This window comes from Puma concolor, chromosome B2 (genome assembly GCF_028749965.1).
Source record: "Puma concolor isolate L17-30 chromosome B2, mPumCon1.1.hap2, whole genome shotgun sequence".
In the NCBI taxonomy this organism is placed as follows: Eukaryota; Metazoa; Chordata; class Mammalia; order Carnivora; family Felidae; genus Puma; species Puma concolor.
In genome coordinates, this window is record NC_141671.1 from 34,756,900 (window position 1) to 34,779,755 (window position 22,856).

The 22,856-nt window shown below is 44.9% G+C and overlaps 2 protein-coding genes across 11 annotated transcripts in view; both read left to right on the plus strand.

The window, feature by feature from the left end:
* SCUBE3 (signal peptide, CUB domain and EGF like domain containing 3) overlaps nt 1–6,627 on the plus strand; it is a 38,735-nt gene extending 32,108 nt beyond the window's left edge. For 5 of the 7 annotated variants that reach the window (XM_086706652.1, XM_086706653.1, XM_086706655.1 and 2 more), the window contains 3 exons: nt 437–589; nt 712–791; nt 2,416–6,627. In XM_086706652.1, the coding sequence (XP_086562778.1) occupies nt 437–589; nt 712–791; nt 2,416–2,565 (383 nt within the window). In that variant the 3' untranslated portion in view covers nt 2,566–6,627. Of the gene's footprint in view, nt 1–436; nt 590–711; nt 792–2,415 lie in introns of those variants that run through there. The other 2 variants (XM_086706657.1, XM_086706656.1) reach the window with 1 other exon arrangement.
* A 6,387-nt stretch (nt 6,628–13,014) lies between these two features.
* ZNF76 (zinc finger protein 76) overlaps nt 13,015–22,856 on the plus strand; it is a 33,213-nt gene continuing 23,371 nt past the window's right edge. Inside the window, exons 1-2 of one of the 4 annotated variants that reach the window (XM_086706660.1) lie at nt 13,015–13,323; nt 19,913–20,053. The gene's annotated coding sequence lies outside the window, so the exon portion shown is untranslated. The remainder of the gene's footprint in view (nt 13,324–19,912; nt 20,054–22,856) is intronic. The other 3 variants (XM_025925478.2, XM_086706661.1, XM_086706662.1) reach the window with 3 other exon arrangements.

Consider the following 22,856-nt stretch of genomic DNA (forward strand, 5'->3'; position numbering starts at 1 on the left):
AGGGACAGAGAGGGGAAAAACTGGTACAGGAAGAACTAGGGCAGTGAGAAGGGAGGCCTTGGAAGTGGAGAAGCTAACAAAGGAAAACAGCAATGAATGTGCTCTGTGATTGGTGGAGAGCAGAGTTAAGAATGCCAGCATTGGGACTAGAACTCCAAAAGTGTTACGTGTCTCACTTTCCTGTTCTGGCATTTTTGCCATTCCATTCATTTAAATGTCAAGTTTCTTACACTCTGTGAGTGCCTGGATGTCAAAGAGGAGTTGTGGAACAAGTGGAGGGCAGTGGGAGAGGACCTGTGTACGTTGGGGAGTGGGGGAAGTACATGTATGGGGGAGAGTCTCTGTCAGCATGACTCCTTCCCCCACTCAGCCCTCCTCCAGGAGGGCTTGGGTAGCCTGCTCTGCTGTTTCCCTGACCTGCTGCTTGCCTTCCCAGCCTCCCCATCCTCCATTACCACCTATGAGACCTGCCAGACCTATGAGCGCCCCATTGCTTTCACGGCCCGCTCCAGGAAGCTCTGGATCAACTTCAAGACGAGCGAGGCCAACAGTGCTCGTGGCTTCCAGATCCCCTACGTCACCTATGATGGTGAGCAAGGGCACAAATGCCAGGGAGGTGGGTGAGAAAGGGGAGGCTCATGAGTCTTGAGGGAGCAGGGGGAGCAGGAATTGTTTCTACCCCTAAACCCCTCCTCTTGGTTGATTGTGCAGAGGACTATGAGCAGCTAGTAGAAGACATTGTTCGAGATGGCCGGCTCTATGCGTCTGAAAACCACCAGGAGATTTTAAAGGCAAGTGAATGTGCACAAGAACAGCCAGCATTTAATGACCATATAAACAATGTGCAGGCAGTATGCTAAGTGCTTACATGAATATTCTCATTTGATATATACAACAGCTCTATGAAATAGGTACTTTCATCATTCCCACTTTACAGATAAGAAAACTGAGGCACAGAGAGTTGAGTTTGCCCAATGAGTTCAAGCCCATCTGACTGTACTATCTTACACTGTAGGGGAAGAGAAAGGGAAGATGAGGAGTGAAATGTCCCCTACTTGTTTCACCAAGAAATACAGGGAAAATGAGGTATAGAAAGATACTTCTGCTTAAGTACCTTCCTTCCCTTCCTCTTTCCTCAGTTCCCACAGAAAAGGAGCAGATCTAGCATAGTGTTTCTCAGAGTCCATTCAATATGATCTGTCTTAAAGGAAAAGAAATGTTACCAACACTGAAGAATGAACTAAACACCTGGTCTGTGGATCCCAGTTTGAGAAAATCGTACTTAGGAAACTACAGTCCTAGCCACAGTATTACCCTTCATAAATGATCAATGCAAGGAAAAGTTTTATCTTTATGATTAATAAGATCATTTTTATACTATCCTCAAAATAAGAGACACAATGACAAAAATTGCTTCGGACTTGCAGGCTACAAAGAAAAAAATTTCAGCAATGCTTTTCAAACATTTTTTAAAGCATCTGAACCCTTATTTCACATGTGCTGTGGAACTCCAATACATAAAGTAGTGGAGTTGTTTTGATTGAAGTTGGGATGAGAGGCTAGAAGCCCCACTTCTTATTTTAAAAATCAGAATACTAGCCTAGAAGCCAGAAGATCTGAGTCTCGGTGCACGGTGCCTGGCACCTAGGAGGCCCTCCACACATCGTGTTGCTGTTTTAGACAGAATGGTCAGGAAAGGCCTCTGAGAAAAGACCTGAATAAGGTAAAGGGCTACGCATTAGAAGATCAGGAAAGGAGCATGGGAGCAGTGTGGCATGCTCAAGAACCTTGAGAAGGCCAGTGTAGCTCAGCAGAGTACGAAAGTCAAAGCAGCATGGAGGACAAAGAGTGGGGTACAGATCATGTTCAGCCTACGGACCATGCAAGGGACTTGGCTTTACTGAGCGAAAACAGAAACCAGAGAAGTGTTTTGAACAGAAAGAGGATATGATCTAATTAAAAACCAAAAAGTCACTCTGGCTGCTGTAGGGGAGAACAGTCCGTAGAAGAACAAGGGTAGGTAGAAGCATGGAGACCAGTTAGGAGGCTGCTGCAGTAGTCCGAGTGAGAGAGAACATGGCTTGGACAGGGTGGTAGCTATGGAGACTGTGAGAAATGGTCAGACCCCAGATATATTTTGAAGGTGGAATAAACAGGATTTGCTGTGATTGTGGGCAAGAGAGAGGAGTTCAGGATGACTCCAAGGACTGGGACCTGAGCAATAGAAGGGTGGAGCTGCCAATGACTAGGTTATAGGATTCTACAGGAGGAACAGATGGTGGGGATGAAAATCCAGAGTTCATTTCTGGGCATGCCTATTTAGCATCAAGAGGGGCTGCTTCTGAGTCGAGGCTGGTGTTCCTCTTTTCCACCCCCAATGCTGAGGCTGACATTACCACCTGCCATCCTCTGCAGGACAAGAAGCTCATCAAGGCCTTCTTCGAGGTGCTGGCTCACCCCCAGAACTACTTCAAGTATACAGAGAAACACAAGGAGATGCTGCCAAAATCCTTCATCAAGCTACTCCGCTCCAAAGTTTCCAGCTTCCTGAGGCCCTACAAATAGTGCCCATAGGCCCAAGACCCAGGTTTTAAAGCCCCCAGACTCCTTAGCCCTCAGAGCCAGCAGCCCCCACCCTCAGATGAGGAATTCTCTCCTCTCTTTCTTTTTGGAGAAAAAAAAAAAAAAAATCACTATAGACCAAGCAGTCTCCCTTTCTGTATCTCTAGCTTCCTTTTCCTGTCTCTCTCTGCTTCTCTTTTTCTCCCTCTCTCTCTCTTCACTGCGTTCCCTTTTCCTATATGCCCCCTGGAAAAGCCATTAAGTGCTGGCTCTATTCCCCCTGAGGGGTGAAAGAACAGTGTCCCGTTCCCAGCCACACTGCCCATTTTACCAGCTCACATCCCTGGCCCCATCAGCCTGTAAGGGTGATAGAAACCCTTGAAGGAAGTGGGTCTAGTAGGAAATGAGGAGGGGGAAGAAGAGCTTCTGCCATTATAGGGTTGTGCCTTGCTAGTCAGGAGCCAAAATGTCCCCTGGCTGTGCCCCCCGCCCAGGGTTCTGCCAAAGAAGCCTTTGACTTGTAGGCTTATTGCCAGCACGGTCCTCTGGGGCACATGGTCTGAGCCCTGGACTGCCCACACAGCTGGCTTTCTTGTCTATACAGCTCCTCTCCTTCTTCCCCCACATGTCTGCCTGGTGTCCAATCCATGAGGGCTTACAAAAGGCCCAGACCACTGGGCTAGTGGACACCAGCTGACTGAGGAAAAGCAGCAGGCATTACCACGTTGAATGTGCCGCTGTCACTCCCCAAGAGAAAGACTATAGCTCTCTGCAGGACAGAAACCAGGTTTTAAAGCATCACCAAAAAATGAAGAAAAAAAAAAAAAAAGAAGAAAATGTATCATCTAAAGAACTAGCCTACAGAACAATTGGGAAGCCAGCCTCAAACACTAATCTCTTTTCTTACTTATCTTCCTGGCCCAGCCATCTCCTCACCCCTACCTAAGTGCTCCCTGGGGGAGCCCTACTCCCCTTGCTAAGTGTTGTCCTTAAAGAAACATGGCTGTGACCAGAAGCCAGCCTGGGTCTTGCCCCAGAGTTATCTTTCCCTGTAGCCCCAGATGGCTTGTGGGCTCCACCAAAGAGGACCCTGCTCTGCAGCCAGCCCAGAGCCACCTACCTCTGGCCCCAGGCTGTGGGCAGCAAGAGGAATGTGTGCACACTTGGCGAGCCTTCTGCCCACCCTGTCCACATCTAATAAGTGCAATCATTTTGAGTCTTCCTATGTTGTCTAGAGGGAGGGGTTTTTGTTTTCTGGTTTTGTTTTTTGTTTTTGTTTCTTTTTCCTCTATTAGAACAACCCTATTTATAGCTGCCCAAGAGAGAAGAGTGTATGTCTGAAGTGGAAGAAAAAAAGTTTTGAATCTCATGAACACCTTGAGTGCTGGAACATCTGTCTCTGCTCCCCCACCAGTGGCCATCCAGACCTCTCGAGCCCTCAGCTGGGGGAACTCAGAACTGTAGCTCAGAGGCACCTGATGTGTAGGAGAGTAATTCTGGGGACTTGATGGAGCAGGAAGGAGTGGGACCTATGTTTGCTAAACCAATCCTGCCATCTCTATGCCTCTCTATGGATTCAGCATGGACCTCATGATTGTAGAGGCCGATGAATTGGTCAGTGATTCTCTACTCCCAAGTAGGGAAAGCCTCCATCTTTTCCCTGCCTTCATCCTGTTTTCCCCGATGTGCACAGGACAAACCCCCTGGGGATGGGCTGACTCAGGCCCCTGAGGCCAGAGACAAGCTATGGCTATGGGAACCAAGAATCGGACAGTTACCCAGGCATGAAGTTTGCCTGACCTTAGCCACTCTGCCTACCTTACCTGTTTGCCATTCCCTCTCGGCGTTGACTTCAAGCCTAGCTTCCTCCATTACTGCTTTTCAAAAGGAAGAATCAAGTCCATGCCCAAGCCCACATCGTGCACACATTCTCCCCTCATTCTGCTGCTGCCTATAAAATTATTTCCCATTTGCTCCTTTTAGTTCCCCCAAAGCTATTCAATCAAAGTAGTCCTATTCAATCAAAGGCTACCAATTAACTCCTAGGGTTCATTTGTAATTGACCGTCCAGGCTACTGCTCCTCCCAGGAGAGGCAACACTAAATAAAGAAGCCTACACCATCCCCTCACTACCTAATCAGTAGCATTCACCAGCCAAAGACAGCCTTAGGCAGTAGGTAACCAATGTCCCAGATAGTTCCCCTGATATCCATTAGCCAATGCCATGGCTCTTAGGAGTGGAATATCTGGCTTCCTTTGTCTCTCTGAGTCAAAGAGTGCTCTGCAAAAGATACAAAATACCTACTTCCAAGCAAGAAAATGGTCATTTAATAGAAGTATCCACACTTCCCAGGAAATGCCATGAAAACTGCTTGAATCAGCTCTGACCATCTTAATTCTCCACCAGAAGCCAGGATAATTTTCTGATTCTCTCCCTACCATTTTGCATCTCTCTTAAAAAGTTAAACAGAGTAGTTCCCAATTTATGCCTTCAGGGTCTTGCTTCTTGCTCTCCTCCTTTCCTGTCACCCCATATATACACATAAACCTACTTCCTCCGATAATTTATTCCATGGTTTCTGGGAACTGCAAATGATTTCCACAGCATGGAAAGTATAGACCACTAGGCTTCTTAACTGATGTCAAGACAGATCCTGGTGAGCAGGGAATGACCTGCTAATGTCCACATTTAATTTAGGTCATCCCACTTGGGGGTTAACAATCCAGGCAAAGCTGCTGCTGAACCTAGGAGGAAGCCAATCCTAGGGCATCAAACTAGGGCTTCAGTGGACTGAATGAGGAGTCAACACTCAGGGATTCTCTAGACCCTTACAGGTCAGACAGAAAAAGAGGTTTTTACCAGTGTGGGGAAGGAAGAAGATGGTGTACGTGGGAACTTTCATGAACCAGTCCCGAGGCCTCTCTGCAGGAGGGGGTGTTAACAGGACTGCAGTACTGTGAGGCCTCATTTATCCTAGTACAAAACCTGCGCTGCTCTGGGTCTGGGAGTGGGAAGCCATTTCTGCAAGGGCTCTGAGCACCAAGTGATGCATATCAGAAAGGCACTTCAATCTTCATCAATGCAGCAATCCCTTTTCACTTCTCTGCTTCCCTTTTTCCGTATTAGGCCTGGTCCATTCCCTAAACGTGAGGGAACTCTCACAGTCAGAAGAGAACTGACCAAAGCCTGGACTTGAGCTGCCCTGCCCCAGGGCTATAAATCCCCAGAGGCAGACACTGCTCTGACTTCCCTAGGATTGAGTTAGTTTGAGGTAATGAAGGCTCAGATTTGTTGCTGCAAATTCAGGAATACAGTCATGGTCTCTGTCCCTAATGAAATTGTTTATATGTAAGAAGTATTCTCCATATTCATGTTTGAAGGGACTCTGTAGTGGATTGGATGGTCGTATATCAAAATGTCAGAAAACATTATAGAGCATTCAAACTTTTGTATTCGCTATTTAACCTCAATATAACAGGCTCAAACTAGGGGAAGGGAGACAGAGTATAACTGACCATAAGCAGAAAATAATGTTAACCTGCTTGGCTTCTTTCTAAAGCACAATAAAAGAAAAGTGGAAGCAAACAACACAAGGATATCTTTAAATCTGACCTGTCTCAAAGATCGCGCACCCTGCGCTTGGGCCATTATTTGGACTAGGAACCCTTTAAGAAGATATATGATTAGAGAGAATGGAACTTCCAGTTCTATTATCAGCTTATCTAGACAACACAAATTGTAGCAGTTTGGACAAACTGAAAACTTTATTCTTCTGTGTGAGTTAAACTGAAGTTTCAGAGAATAATCATTATCATGTGGGAGGCTTCTTTTTAATGCAAAAAAAAAAAAATCTCAAAATGTTGTATTTATATCTGCCTTCCACTGCTGCCAATATAGTAAGCATCTCCTACACAATCAACAATAAACAGTAAATGATGCAGTTCATAGAGTATTTTGCACTTGGGGAAAAAATGTATCTGAACTTGTAAAAAGAAATGTTTGGATTCTGTATTGTCTTTTTTTATTATTATTATTAAAATACTAAATAAAACTCCTCAGCCTGACATCTTTTCCTTTGTCTCCGTAGTTTATCCTAGAGCTGGAAAAAGGTTTGAGGAAACAAAGTGTCTTCTGGCTTCCAGATAGGACTTTTAAAATTTTTTCATGCGGTACCTAGGTGGCTCAGTCGGTTGAGCTTCTGACTCTTGATTTTAGCTTAGGTCATGATCTCCTAGTCATGAGATCAAGCCCCTAGTTGGGCTCCGTGCTAAGCATGGAACCTGCTTGGCCTCCTCTCTTCCTGTCTGCCCCTTCCCAACTTGCATGCATGCACCCTCCCTCTCAAAATAAATAAATAAACTTAAAAAAATTTTTTTTTCATTTATCCATCTTATTCCTAATGATTTTGGAATCTGAAAAGGCTTGTCTCTCTATTTTTCAAGGCAGTATACGATATTTAGGGTATTGTTTCTTCTCACTATAGTACACTTCCCCAAATCTAGCCAGGCCACAGGCTCCCTAATTAAGATGTCTTACCTCCAGCAAAATGCCAGCACTGAGTCACCCAAGGTTGTTCTTTTTATGCAGTACACTCTTGGCCACCAGAGAGAATTTTAAAATATCATTCAGCCATACCACCATTACCACTAGACCACAGGAATGTCCAATCTCTTACAAACAAACGGTACCATTTTCCAGGCTCAGAGAGGACAGATAAAACTTAATGGTTTCAATTATATAATCTCCTGACATAAAATTTTACTGGATTTAATAGCTATATGATATAGTAATTTAAAAGGAACAAGGAAAAATCTACCTAATCAAATGTTGGGTTGGTCTACTAGAATCCCAAACTTCCCCATGAGCACCTGTAAAGGATAGGTGCATTCACTTCACAATTATTGAGCTCCTATTATGTGCCATGCATCAGGTTATCATAGCTTGATAACAGTAGCCATGCTCAAGATCTGTACTCCTTGGGGCATCTGGGTGGCTCAGTGGGTTAAGTTTCTGACTCTTGATTTCGGCTCAGGTCATGATCTCATGGTGTGTGGGTTTGAGCCTCGTGATGGGCTCCATGAGGACAGCATGGAGCCTGCCTGGAATTCTCTCTCTGCCTCTCTCCCCTGCTTGCCCTCTTTCTCTTAAAAAAAAAAAAAAAAAAAAAAAAAAAAAAAAAAAACTGTACTCCTAGGATTCTGATTACAATTGATCTTTCCACATACGTTTCCCAACAGGAGAGAGAATCCAGTCTACCTGGTGGCTAAGAGTATAAATTAATTCACTGGCATTCTATTTTATACATTAACTTCCTGTAAGTTTGATTTAGTGTGACAAAACATGATCACTTTTGTGGACTGATAAAATCATGTCTCTAGAACTGCAAAGCCAAGGACCAATACAGGGCCATTATGACTACATCAACTGGGGGCCATCCTCTCTGAATTCTTTCTGAACCCTCTTTTATTCCAAAAACACCAAGTCTTCCACCTTATTCCCATGACATTTATGATGCTGTCCCAGATTAATGTATAATCAGAGCCAGTAGAGTATGGGTCTGACTATATCAAGCAATCTTTAAAATGGGCACATAAAGACTTTCCAAGGAATGCTTTCCAAGGGTATGTGAAGACCTTCCAAGAGGTACTAGGCAAGAAAATCAATCTGAGGAGCATTTTAAGGTAATAAGTTTCCAGATCCTCAACTTTTTTTTGTTTTAATGTTTATTTATTTTTGAGAGAGACAGAGACAGAATGCCAGTGGGTTAGGGGCGGAGAGAGAGGGAGACACAGAATCCAAAGCACACTCCAGGCTCTGAACTGTTAACACAGAGCTGGACGCTGGGCTCAAACCCACAAGCTGTGAGATCATGACCTGAGCTGAAGTCAGATGCTCAACCAACTGAGACACCGAGGTACCCCCCAGATCCTCAATTTGTATTAGAAATCTCCCCCTCCCCCCAAGGAATCTGTTTGAGAACCAGCCCAGCTTACTTAATGCATACTCTCCATTCCACCTGCTCTTTCAGCATAGTCCTTACTTTACAAAAGAAAGGCATATCCCTCACCTACACTTAATCTCCATGCATGGTCCAGGATATAAAAACCTGGGCATTAGGAGGGAGGGGTTCTTTTTTCAATCAATAATATTAAAACATTTCTATTACAACCAATCCTCTTATTTCATCTTATAAAATGTTTACTATTTTCTACCTCCTACTAGCAAAACCAAATTGTTTGTTAGCTGTTCAAACCATTATTTCCTAGCCAATATACTTTTTTTTAATTAAATACATAATAGGAAATTTATCATGAAGTCTAAAAAATTTATTTGGAGTTATTTCTGATTTTTAAACATGATTCTTATTTAATTGTTCTCCAAAGCCAAACATCAGAATTCAGCACAAACACACACCCACTTCTGCCACAGGGATAACATACCTTCTGTCCTACTTCTTACTTATTAACTAGTGGATTTAGCTACATATTATACAGCATTATTCCAAATTACATAATGAGAAACAGTACTATCCTGTTTTTACAGTTTTGTAATGTTAATATTAGCTCTATATAATTTTAATCATAACTGGTTTTTAGTAATCTATTTTATAAGCTGTTAATTTATTTCCCAGTGATTTTTATAATATTCTTTAAAGTGAATATTAACGTATTTATTTGAACTGAAGAATAAAGGCAGACTTTTTCCTAACAGAAAGTCAGTCGGATTTGGCTGACTGGTTTGAAAGAAGACTGGCTTTGCTAATTCCACAAATGGCAGGTATTTTCCATATTGAAGTGAATCTGCATTTCAATATTTTAATTTTTTTTAACGTTTATTTATTTTTGAGAGACAGAGAGAGACAGAGAATAAGCAGGGGAGGAACAGAGAGAGAGGGAGACACAGAATCTGAAGCAGGCTCCAGGCTCTGAGCTGTCAGCACAGAGCCCGACACGGGGCTTGAACCCACAAACTGTGAGATCGTGACCTGAGCTAAAGTCGGTTGCTTAACCGAATGAGCCACACAGGCGCCCCTGCACTTCAAAATCTTAACAAAAAGATCCTGAAAACATGTTAATAATAAGATAAAAGAATTTTACCAAAATTGTGTCGGTAAGTAAAAGAGTGTGAAAATCAATCTCAGATTAACAAGGTGCCTCTGAGTGAAAAAGTAACAGGTAACTAATAGTAATTTTTACATGACTGAAACTGAAAACAAAACCTTTTTCAAGTTCAGTGGTTTCCAATTCTTTGCTTTTACTAAAATTAAAAGACTCTTTTTGATAGTACTTTAGAATAGTATTTGGTAATAGAACACTGTGACTATTGGCATGTAATTTAGAAGTAGTTCAAAGACTCAAGGAATATTACAGTAAAAAATCTCTTCCTTTCCCAATTACTACATGAACAAGGTTTCTCAATGCTTATGTCTATAAAAATAAAAAAATAAAAAAAAGAGAACTGAGCAACAGTAGCACCTTATCTTCTTCTATCATTAGATAATACTCATCCATGAATACCTGAATTGAGAAACACCATATTTCTTATTAAGGGATGCATTATCTTTTTATAAGTATTTATTTATTCATATAACTAATCTCTACATCCTATGTGGGGCTCGAACACGTGACCCTGAGATCAAGAGTCACAGGCTCTTCTGACTGAGCCAGCCAGGCACCCCAAGGAATGCATTTTCAATGTTTATTTATTTTTTTTTTTTTTTGGGACAGGGAGAGACAGAGCATGAACGGGGGAGGGGCAGAGAGAGAGGGAGACACAGAATCGGAAACAGGCTCCAGGCTCTGAGCCATCAGCCCAGAGCCCGACGCGGGGTTCGAACTCACGGACCGCGAGATCGTGACCTGGCTGAAGTCGGACGCTTAACCGACTGCGCCACCTAGGCGCCCCAAGGAATGCATTTTCAATAAAAATTGTACTTTTCAGGTTTCACAAGTTATAAATTTATGTAATATATTTATGTTGTTTGATAAACTGTGTACCAGTAATAGCTGTAATGACAATTCAATTCAAATGAGACTTTTTTTTTTTTAACAATTAAAGACTATGGTCACAGCCAATAATCTTAAATTTATACTCATTCTTGTTGCAAAGAAGTGCGATAGTGATCAATAAGTCTTTAAAACACAAATATACTGGGGTGCCTGGCTAGCTCAGTCGGTTAAGCATCTGACTCTTTATTTCAGCTCAAGTCATGATCTCACAATTTGTGAGATCAAACCCCACATCAGGCTCTCTGCATCTGTGCTGACAGCAAGAGCCTGCTTAGGATTCTCTCCCTCTCTCTCTGCTCTTCCCCCATGCTTGCTCTCTCTCTCAAAATAAATAAATAAACTTAAAAAAAAACACATACAAATATAATTAGAATACAGTTCTGAATGGGAAGTGAATGGAATTAGAAGTTCAAGAAGAAAGGGAACCATATAAAATTTCTGCTAAAGAACTTGTTCATGTATTTTTAAATAGATGATGGCAGGCACCAAACATTTAGGGTATTTGGAGTCCACTGGATACACTTAAGAATTACATAATGATTTTAGTTTAAAACATCAAAATTTATAATAAATCAGAAATTATATCCTCTACAGGTACTTAAATTTGTGATGGAAAATTTAGCTATCAACTTTTTTTTTAAATGTTTTGTATTTGTTTTTAGAGAGAGCATGTGAGCAGTGGAGGGGTGGGGGTAGGGAGGAGAAAGGATCCAAAGTGGGCTTCGTGCTGACAGCAAAGAGCCCGATGCGGGGCTCCCACCTTGTAAGGGTGGGACTCATAGGCAAGCTGCTAGAAATGAGTTTCAATCCTCCACTCCAAAATATGTTCCTCGCCAGTTTTCTGAGTATCTGAAATTACCCGCCATCAGAATCTCATTACTTCAAAGTCACACACTGATTTCCCAGAGTTTTTGTTCATTGTATAATAATAGGAGAGGTGAGTAGCCAATCAGATTAGGATCTGCATGGATTGTGAGAAAAGACAAATGTATTTTTTATAACGGAAAAAGGTAGTTGGGGGACAAACTAGGACAACCTGAGTTCTATTCCCCGCTTTATTTCTAACCAGGAGTTTATGCTACAGGACACGCTATTTATTCTCTCTGTAGGTACGTAAAATAACTTGCCGAACTTCCACCAGAAAGGAACATAAAGGGCATCACAGTGATCAGGTTGTTTATTTCTATACCAAGAGGCATATAAAGGCTAAATTATTAACTATAAGCATGGACCATCAATTGTCACTCAGTGCCCACTGAAACCGAGAACTCTGCTCCCAGTCCCACCTCTGGAGAGGCTGTGTGTGTCAAAGCAAATAAGATAGGGAAGAGGGATGCCTAAAATTGAAAAGTGAGCTTTCTGGTTAAGCTCCACAGGGGAGGAAAGAAACTGTCAGTGCCCTCAATGGCATCTTTAGCGCCCATAGACCCCAAACCCAGTACTTTGTAAATGTTTCTAGTTTATCGGAATACTTCCTTTGAAAAAAAATTTTTTTCTTAAGTTAAATTTTTTGGGGATGAGGGGAGGGAGGATACAAAAAAAAAAAAAAAAAAAAAAAGCCACACAAGTTAAAGTCTAAAAGGACAGAGAGGGAAAAGTTTCTCACTTCATTCCTCCAGGCACCCAATTCCTCTCCTAAGAAGCAACCTTTACCAGTCCCTTATCTAACTCCTCTCAATTCCTTGTAATGTTTTACCAAAAGCGCACTCCCTTTGAATTTTCCCTTGGGTTTCTGCAAGTTTCCCGATCGTAGCCCCTCCCTCGTGGGAGGGGGGAAATGGCAAAAGGGCTTGGTTTCGTTCGCCCCGGAGCAAGCCGACTAGGGGGGAATAGCTGGTTTTAAGCCTGAGGGTGGGGCTGACGGGGGAATGAGAGTGAGAGAACCCACGAGGACCGTCAGGGCGCCCTCCCTGGAGAGGCAAGTCCCTCACGGCTCCTCAATGTCGTCCTTTTCATGAAGGAGCTAATAATACCTGCAATTTGCTTCCTTCAGGGGGCTGGCTCGAAGATCCTAGGCAGTGCCTGCGGACTGCGCACACTAAAGCACTTCGGGGTTGGTAAGGCGCAGGAGGAAGCCCGGGGGCTCTGAGCCCCGAGAAGGTCCGCAGCCTCAGTGCAGGCAGCGGAACCCGCGGGAACAGCTCCCCTCATAACCTGACCCTCTTGTCCTCCCTGGCTCCTGAAGAGCCCTTCTAGCTCGCAGGCAGCCGACGAGACGGCGCGGAGCCCTCGGGGCCTCGGTCTCCTCCCCGCTCCCGCCACAAGCCTCAGGTGCGCGAGTCCCCCTGCGGGACAGGTGGCGGCTCCCCATTGCTATAGCGACGACCTGGCTCGCCAGCCGCGCCCAGGCCCTGACCGGGGCGTCGTGACGTCATCACGCCCTCCCCGGGCGCTCGGCCTCGCGGGCTGTGCGTCACCCGGCCGGGGGGCGGGGCGGGGATCTGAGGGGCACGGTTCAGAGCCCAGCCGCCTGGGCTCCAGGGCCCCGGAACCTGGATAAGTAGGACGGCTGCCGCGGCGGCAGGGGGTGCGGGGTGGAGCGTGCCCGGTATTTTCTATACGGGTTCCGGGGCCCGGTAGAGGCGCGCGGAGAGGAGAGGAAAGTGCGGCGGCCCTGGAACCTGGATATCGCGCGAGGCAAGCTGCGCGCGGGCGGGCGGGCTATGGCGCAGGCGGGTTGCGGGGCCGGCGCTGGTGGCAGGGCCCGGTGCATGGCGGTCTGTCGGCGGAGTCGCCCTCGGGGGCTGTCAGGTTGGTGGCTGCGGGAAGAGTGGGTCCACCGTGCCCAGGTGGGAGGCCGGGCGGGCGCAGGGCCCCGGGAAGGTCCCGAGCCCGGCGTGCCCACCTTCCTCCGGCCCTAGCCTAGCGTCCGGGCGGCTAGACGGCGACCTGACCCTTCCCCCACCCCGGGTCCCGTCCCGCATCCCTGCCCCTTCTTTCCGCCCTGCGACTCCTCCCCCAAGACTTCTAAACCCCACCCCGTCTCCCATCCCCACTCCCGCCTTCACCTCTGTGACCCTACACCCCCACCCACTGACCCTAAAACCTCACCTCAGTTCTTATTCATTGACTCTGCCAACCCAGGAATTTCCCCACCACTTCCCGGGGACCCACCAACCCAGTGACTCCCTCAGTTCTAGTCCAGTGACTCAAGATCCAAGACCCCCGTACCTCTCCTTGGTGACCCCCCCAACCTTCTCAGTAACCCCACCATTGGTCCGGTAACTCCCACGGTTCTACCCTGTGTTCGCCCACAAACTTGGTGAATCCCCTCAAACGTTTTTTTGTAACTCTTCAGCCCTACTCCAATAGTTTCCCACCCAGTCGTCATCTACATAACCTTCTACATCTGATAATCCCTTCTTTGCCCTGTAACCTCATGGTCTTCATTCCATGCTCCCGCTTCATCTTAAAATCACCCCCACTGACATCTCTCTCTCTCTCTCTCTCTGCACCCTCAGCCCCTCAGTGTCAATCAACACATGACTTACAAGTGCCCCAGCACCATGCCAGTGCCCAGGAAGATGTAGACATGAATATGAAGTACTAGTAATGGTTGGAGGCATCAAAGAATTCTGGATTGAGTCTGTCTGGTCCCAGACTCAAGTCCCAGCTCTGCCACCGTTGTGTTTTGGAAACCTGGGAGAGGTCCCTGCCTCACTCGGCCTCAGCCTCTCGTCTGTATTGTGATAAGGTTGGGTTAAATGATCTCAGAGTTTCCTTCCAGCTGTGAAATTCTACAGTTCTCAGTCAAGATGATATTTGTTTGCAATCATTTTTGTACCCTCCCTAGAAGTTTACTCTTGTAAGCTCACCTCAGGTTCTACTTGCTTCATGAGCCTTATTCCCTCACTCCCTTGACCCTCTACACTCTTAATAGTCCATACCCATTTCCCTTGCTCAGGCCCCATCAGTTAACATGTTTGCAAAGCCAGGGGCATTGATGTGATAAGAAACCTGGTTCTAGTCTCTGGTTCTTCAGCTGTGGCACCTCAGGCATACCATTTAGCCTCTAAGAACCCTCAGCTTCAACCTCTGCTAAGGGAGGATAGTAGTCTTGCCTGAGATGGTGCATGCAAAGTACCTGGCACCATGCCTGGCCCATGGGAGCCCTTAAATCTAAGCTGACAAGCTCTTAAGGGTCTTACTCTGTCCTGGGTGATAGGGATTCAACAGACAATGAAGACAGGGCCCATACCTTAACATTATTTTTCTACCACCAAGCTCTTGGAATCCCCGTTCTCTTCTCTCTGCTATGGCCTTCTCCTCTTACTCTTTACACATCTTTAATTATGATTGGCCAAGCACCTACTGGGTGTCAGGCTTTGTATGTATAAATTAAACTTACCTTGCAACAACCCCAAGAAGTTGGTATTACTATATCCACCACCATTTCCCATTTCTCTTGGTTTGGTTTGGTTGTAAATAAAGAACCTGAGACAGATAAGTGGCAGAGCGGGTATTTGAACCCATGGTCTTCAAAACCCACTAGCTCCATTGACTTTCTTGCCCCCAAACCTGCACAGTTTTCCAGGTCACCCTGAGCCTCTTGTTCCTTATTTTCTAATGATTCCTAAGCCCAACATCAGCTCATTCCGTGACCATCCCCCCCCTCCAAGGTCTCTATTATCCTTTGCCTCATGGCTTAGTGACTTCCTCAACCCATTGTTCATGACTTTGCACCCCATGTGCCTGGAATCCCCTGCACCTTAATACCTCTTTTCACCTTTTGTCTAGATATCCTCTCACAGCCCTTACTACATGATCTCACTCACCCTAAGGGGTCTGCCACTTCAACGCACTCTCCCCCAAACCCTTTCATACTGTTAAGTCCCTTCCCCCCAGGAATTCATATACTCTAAAACCCGCTGGCCCAGTAGTCATATAATTCCCTATTTTCAGTCTCTTCTCAGTGTTCTAGCTGCCTCCTTTCTACCATCCACAGCTTGTCCTGTTACCCAAAGACTTCATCTAACTAGCTCTTTATCTAGTGACTTCCTTTACCTAGTTTCAATGAAATGAGCCCTTTCCATCCCAGCATGAACCCATCTTTCATAACCTATACATCCTCCCATTCTAAGGTCCCTCCTCTTCACGTTCTGTCCAGTATCCCCCTAAGATTCTGCCTCCTATATTCCCAGATCCCATGGCATCCTCCCCATTGTCATCAGTGATCTCCTTTACAAACCAGAATCTTCCCCTTTTTCCTCTCCCTGCATCCCTGCCCCTTCTCACAGTACCTTTTTCCATCCTTCCTCTTTTTCTCCCAGCTGTTCTCACTTCACCCATTTTGATAACACTGATTATAATGCAAATGTCCCTCTCATCCCAACTCCTCTTTTCCATTCTTCTGTGCATCTAACTCCAGGGCTGCGTAAATGACCCTGCCACTCTGAGCTCTCCTTCCTTCTCACACAGCACTGTGCAGCCAAACCTCACTGGTCCCTTTGGTTAGTCCAAAGAACTACACTCTTCTCTGGGAACTTCTGATTGTAGGTCACCACGATCACAGTCCTTTAGGTAGCAAGGAGAGAGAGAGAGATCTTGGAGACCCTTCTGAATTGATTCAGCCTCGTCTCCTGGACACACTCCCATCATCCTGTTCTGTTTCTGAAGTGGCTTGGTATATATGCCCTCAGGGTAGAATGCTTTGGAGTTGGTTTCTGCCTGCATTGAATTAGCCCCATTGTTTCCTCAGCTCTGGGAGGACTTTCAAGTGCCCTCCCACCAGAAGACTGGATGGTGAATAGCAAAATGTGACATTAAAGACCACATCCAAGAGTCTTTTCTGTAGGTCACCAAATTCCCAGGTCTTCTACAATATTCTTGTTGGCTATATAATAATACATAACAGCAGAGAGTAAAACTAGAGTTAAGGAAAGGGTAAACCCTGGGGTCTACAAATGGATCTTTTTTTTAAGATTTATTTATTTTGGGGAGAGAGTGAGAGAGAGGGAAGGAGAACGCAAGCGGGGAGGGTCAGAGAGAGGGAGACAGAAGATCCAAAGCAGGCTCTGCACTGACAGAAGAGAGCTCAGCATGGGGCTCGAGCTCTGGAGCCAGGAGATCATGACCCGAGCCAAAGTCTGAGCCACCCAGGTGCTCCCAAATTGATTTTTAAAAATAAGCTTTTGCCTTAGGCTTGTTTAATCTTTCTTAGGGCACAGGACGTATTCTGCCATGGATCTTAGTTATTTGTGTACTTCTCAACCTACTCCCTGGTTCCACTGTGATTTCCTTCAGAGTAGAGGCTGGGTTTTCTTTATCTAATATCATCTTAATCTAGTGTCTGTATTATGAAGTAGTCAGTAATACTGACTGGATTGAATGAACCCAGAAATTCTGCGTCAGATACAAACAAGTAAAAACAGTTTGCGTCTATGTTCATTTTGTAGCCACAACAACCCCCCTCCCCAAATCCCTCTAGACGCATAATGGGCAAGTCCCTTGATTTAAACAGTCTGGAATTTAGACACTTCCTTTTTTAGTCATTGGTTGCAAAAGGGAATGGGTGTAAGTACTTGTTTTCGCTGTATGTTTGGTAAGACTAGAGAGATTGGTTGCCGCTGTTGATAGAATACAGTGGTTACAAGGCCAGGGTCTGTTATATACAGACCAGTTTTCAAGAAAACAGCAATGTGAAATTTTTACTGGGGGTTGCAAAGACAGTCCAGGAATAGGGGGAACCAGATTGGCAAAATGATGGTAATTGCTGAAGTTGTGGATTTGGGTTCATGGGATACGTTACACTGTTCTTTCTAGTTTTGTGTATGTTTGAAATCCCTAATAAAAGTTGGAAAAAAAAAAAAAAGCTAGTTGAACAAGTGCAAATTTAGCACTGTTCCCTGGAAAACACCTCAACGCAAATGTTACTGAGTCAGTACTATTATCTAGGTTAAGTAGTATATTTAGTCTAACCTATCCCTGACCTTTTCTGTTTGTGAGATAGGGCGCTAAAAACAAAAATCAGCACCCTGCAGAATCTTGTACTTGGTGGCGCAGGAATTGTAACATGCTGGCAACCAGCACCTATTGCCCTGGAAGTGAGAAGGTGAAGGGAGTGGGGGGAGGTGAACGGGAGACCAGAACTCAACTAGGGTCTTCCATTTTTGGCCTAAGGCCTTTAGATTACTGGGACATCTTAAAGGTATGGATGTTCATTCATTCACTCATTCATTCATTATTCCACAAATGTTTGGTGACTCCCTGCTAGAGGCCTGGTACTTTTCTAGTACCTGGAGACAGAGCAGTGAATAAAACAAAGTTCCTGGACTTAAGAAGCTCACCTGTTGGGGACAGGCATACAAAAACAAATAACAAGTAAAATTTATGTTGAGAAAATTAAGCAGAGAAGGGAGAGAGTTCCTGGAGTCAGTGTTAAATTTTAAATAGGGTGGTTAAGGAAGTTCTCACTGAAAAGGTAACATTTGAGCCAAAAAGTTAAGAGGGTGAGCCAAGCATATATTTGGGGGAAATGTGTTCCAGTCAGAGGGAACAACAAGTGCAAAGGCCCCAGAGCAGGAGTATGCCTCGTATACTGTACATTCGAGGAACATGAAGGCGCCAGCCAGTATGGCTGCAGTAGTGTAAGAGAGGGGAAACAGCAGGAGAGATGTGGGAGCATGAGTGGATTGGTGGCAAGTCACATGAAGATTTTGTGCATTGTGAGAGGGAAGCCATTGGAGGGCTCTATACAGATGAGTGATGTGATCTGACATCCAGGATCATTCTGGCTGCATTGCTGAGAATGACCCATAGAACACAAGAGTGGAAGGAGGGAAACTGGTTAGGAGGCTATTCCAAGAGTCCAGGCAAGAGAAGTTGGTGGCTTGCATCCAAAGTAAAGCAGTGGAAAAGTGAGAAGTGGTTGGATTCTGGCTGTGTGTGTGTGTGTGTGTGTGTGTGTGTGTGTGTGTGTGTGTGTGGAGAGAGAGAGGAGCCACCAGATTTGCTGATGGCTTAGATATGGCATGTAAAAGAAACAGAGAAGAAGTTGAGGATGGCTCTCTCCTTTTTGGCCTGAGCAACTGAAGAATGGAGTTATCATTTAGTGAAATGGGGAAGCAGGAGGAGGGGTAGGTTGTGAGAAGGGATAGATAAGGAACTAACTTTTGAGTGTGGCAAGTTTCAGGTGCTTTTTGGGCATGGAGATGTTGCATAAGCCACTGGATACACAAGTTGTTAGACATGAGTAAATTTCTGCTCTTCTGAGAACTGAAAGAACACTGTTCCTGAGCAAGAGACAGGGCAGTACAGTAGAACACTAGCAGTTCAGGAGTGAGGCCTGGCTCTGCCACCTGCTAGCTGCGTGATCCTTTGGAACTTCAGCAGTTCTGGCCTCCATATCTTCATCTGCAGAATGCCTGCATTAGACTAGAAACAAGCCATCTTCTCAGCCCACACCCATTGTGAGAGTCCACGAATTCGTGCTCAGAGTAAACAAGATAACATATCTGTACATCGAAGAGCATTTTGAAAACTGCTGAGCCCTAATCCAGCTAGCAGTGTTGGTGGTAAGAGTCCATCCTTCCTTTGCTAAAGTAATACCCAGTGAGTGCCTGCCATGTGCTGGACACAGAGGATACAGTGATGGAGAAGATGCAGCTGTGCCCTCGTCGAACAGTACAGACCAGCTGCCTGGTGCAGCTTCGCTGCTAAGTGCAGAGGAAACAGGCCAGACACCAGTGGTCTGGTGTGACATGAGCCAGGGAAAGCCTGTTACTGACCTGGGTCTGGGAAAACAGTGAACGTGGATGTCAGAGATGAAGCAAGATGATGTTCCAAGTGAGGCCAAGTGGTCATTGGGGCTGGGGCAGAGCTGGGGCAGAGCTAAGGCAGTGGGGCTCCGTTCCTTCCCTCCCTCATTCTTTCACTCAACATTTACTCTTCTGTTGGGATCTTCTCTTAAGGAGCTCGTGGTTCTGGAGTAGATGGTTTCAAATCCAGCCTTGAGAGTTTCAATTAGAATGAATTCCCAGTAAGTGGAGCTGATTTAGGATTCAAATTTGAGCAAAGAGCTCAGTTGTGGACACATTCTTTGTTAGGTGCTGATTACGCCAAGTTATAAGCAGTATAACAGAAAGTAGGAGTGTGTTATTTTCCCCCTAGAAGAGTCCAATTTAAGGAAAACATACCGTGGCAGAGTAATCCCTTCACTGCATCTGGAAGCATAGTCGCTGTGCCATGTTTATCCATGTATCATTTAGATGTCAGTGTTTATATTGTAAGGAGAGTCTCTGACCAGCTAAACAAGAGCACAGGATACAGCCCATCTTCACTGACAGATCACCCACAAAATTTGTTTAGAGTAGATATGTAATCATCATCTTTCATTTAACAGAATGGGGAAATTTTGTCCTGGTGAGTGGAAAAAACCACTGAGATACAAATCCAAGTGCAGCAGAAGCTATTGTCTTTAACTGTGGCCAAAAGCTACTGACGAAACCTTGGATGCCTCTTGCCCTGGCAGCGCTCAGTCAAGGTAGAGAACTATGTATTGATGTGAGGGTCTCACGGTTGTCTTTGTTTTTCCGGTAGAAGTGAAGGGCCTATTTAGGCTCCTCACTTACAGCTCAGAATCGGCAAAGATCTGTGATGTTGAATGTGACATTCAAAGCCTCACAGCACATTAGATTGTCACCAGCTGGAAGTCAGAGCACTTCTTCTAGTGCCTCTGGGTTAACATTTACCCCTGGCTTGCCCTCAGTAAATGGTTCATCTCCGAGAAGCACAGATAGAACTTGTTAGTTTGGTACTATTTCTCACTGTATCGCTCTTCATTTGTTGGGAGTCCCTGCTGCTTTGGGGTATTTGATAAAGCCTGACACCCATGCAGTTACGATAAGAACCAAGGACCTGGGGGCTCCTTGAGACTGTGGAACTGACCTGAGGCTTAGATGTCAAGGGTGTACCTGAGACCAGAGTTCTCTCTGTCTGAGAAAATTGTCCTCTCAACCTAAGAAGTACCGTCTGAAGCCACAGAAGCAGTGAGGGAGAAAGGCAGCCCCTGCCTAGCTACCACTTCAGCCAGACTGACCCTTGTAACCAGGCTGGGGACACACGTGCTAGAGCCAACCTGTTCTCAGATCCTGTGCAGATTTGCTGTTGCCTCATGCTCAGCTTGGTCACCTTCCCATACGATCCATGAGCCGTGAAGCTAAGGTTTCAGGTTTGGTTTTGCTGCAAAGCTGTATAACAGAATCTATGCTGTCAGCACTGGACTAGCCATCCCTCACAAATGCAGAACCGTAGATATTCCTGTAGCCAACGAAAGGAATGCAAAGCATGCTTCCAGAGTTTCTTTTTTTGTTCATTTATTTATATTTGTTTATTTAACATATAAATACATTTGTGTATTTAACATTCATGAGGCTAACTTTTTTTTTTTTTTTTTTTGGTCTGTAAGTCCAGTGAAAAGTCATCCTTCCATTGCTATTCCCCAGTCACTCTGCTACCCTTCTGCAGGCAACCCTACTTAGTAATTTCTTGATTGTCTTTCTACAGATTTTTGCATGCCAGTGGCAACATACAGAAGGCATTGTTTTATATTTTGCCATTTTTTTAATTTAATATGTTTTGGGGATCTTTGCGTGTTTGTATGTAAGGACCTTCCTCATTTAACTATGTCTACATAGTATAGAAATTCCATATTGATAAACATTTATGCTGCTTTTAATGTTTTTGCTATTACTGCATACAGGGATGCCATGACGAACCTTAGACCTGTGCCATTTTCCACATGTTCTGTCTACATACATACATACATACATGTCATACATGACCTATCTGCTGGGTCAGATGGTAGGCACATTTGTACTTCTGATTGATACTGCCACATTGCCCTACACAGAGTTCGTACCCATGTATACTCTGCCCCTCCCCACCCGTCCCCAGCAAGGTAAGACTCTGCCTGTTTCCCCACAGCCTCATGGACATTGCTCTGAGTGAAGAATATACAGATTCCCCAGAGATCACCATAGGATACTGAATGATAGGGCCCCACCATGACACTCTATGCCACAAGACATACAAAGCACAACACAGCCCAGTTTGAGGAATACCACATTTATTTATTTTTTTAATGTTTGTTTATTTTTGAGAGAGAGAGACAGACCATGAGCAGGGGAGGGGCAGAGAGAGAGGGAGACACAGAATCTGAAGCAGGCTCCAGGCTCCGAGCTGTCAGCACGGAGCCCGACGTGGGGCTCGACCTCACGAACTGTGAGATCATGACCTGAGCTGAAGTCGGACACTCAACCGACTGAGCCACCCAGGCACCCCGAGGAATACCACATTTAAAAACAACTACTAGACCTCTTGTGGTTAGAAAGAAGGAAAATTCTAGAGGAAGAAGTTCCCTACCTTAGTCCTTAGACTGCATGAATTAAAGGAGGAATGTCTTTTTCTGCAGGACATCAGAGGGATGAGGTACAGCTAGTGATGGGCAGGCTGTGGGAAGAATAAAAGGAAACCCCAAGAGGGAGGAGCTGATAACCAAGCAAATGTGTTTAGTGTCCAATGGAGAAGCACCTCTCTACTCCATGCTGGTATCTTTCCATTCCAGTGACTTTTTTTTTTTTTTTTTTAAGGTTATACCCTGTCCATTTCTTTTTGGCCTCTTTTCCTCTCCTCTCACTTGGAGTTAAGGTTTCTGCAAGTTGAAACTGAGTGAATGTTCAACCTTATGTCTCACTACTTAGTGTTAGTTTGTTGACTTTCTTCCATTAATCCAGATGGGCTTCAGGGTTCTTATTTAAAAGGCTTAAGCATCCTGTGCAAGTAGTGCTGTTTTCTGTGCATTCTCTTTGTGGAATAAACTATGAAGATGAGGTTCTTAGATCTCAGATTCTGAACCTTTCCTCGTGGGGTTAACCCCTGGTGGGGTTAAGCATTGATGGTTTGTGCCCTGGAGAGCCTGGAGCTGTCTCTAGTGCCATCTCCAATGCACATTTGTGCCTGCCTCCTGACCTTGCCAACACTGATGTTTGGATTTTTGTTTTTATTAATAGAGTCTATTGCTTAGAGCATTTTTAGGTTTATGGAAACATTGAATAGAAAATGCAGACAGTTCCCATATACTCCCCTCCCTGCCCCGGTGCCCAGTTTTTCCTATTATTAACATCTTGCATTAGTGTGGTATATTTGCTACAATTGATGAACTAGTATTGACGTATTATTATTAACTGAAGTTCATGGTTTACATTATGGTTCATTCTTTGTGCTATATATTCTATGGGTTTTGACAAATATACAACGTCAGATATATGTCCACCATTACAGTATCC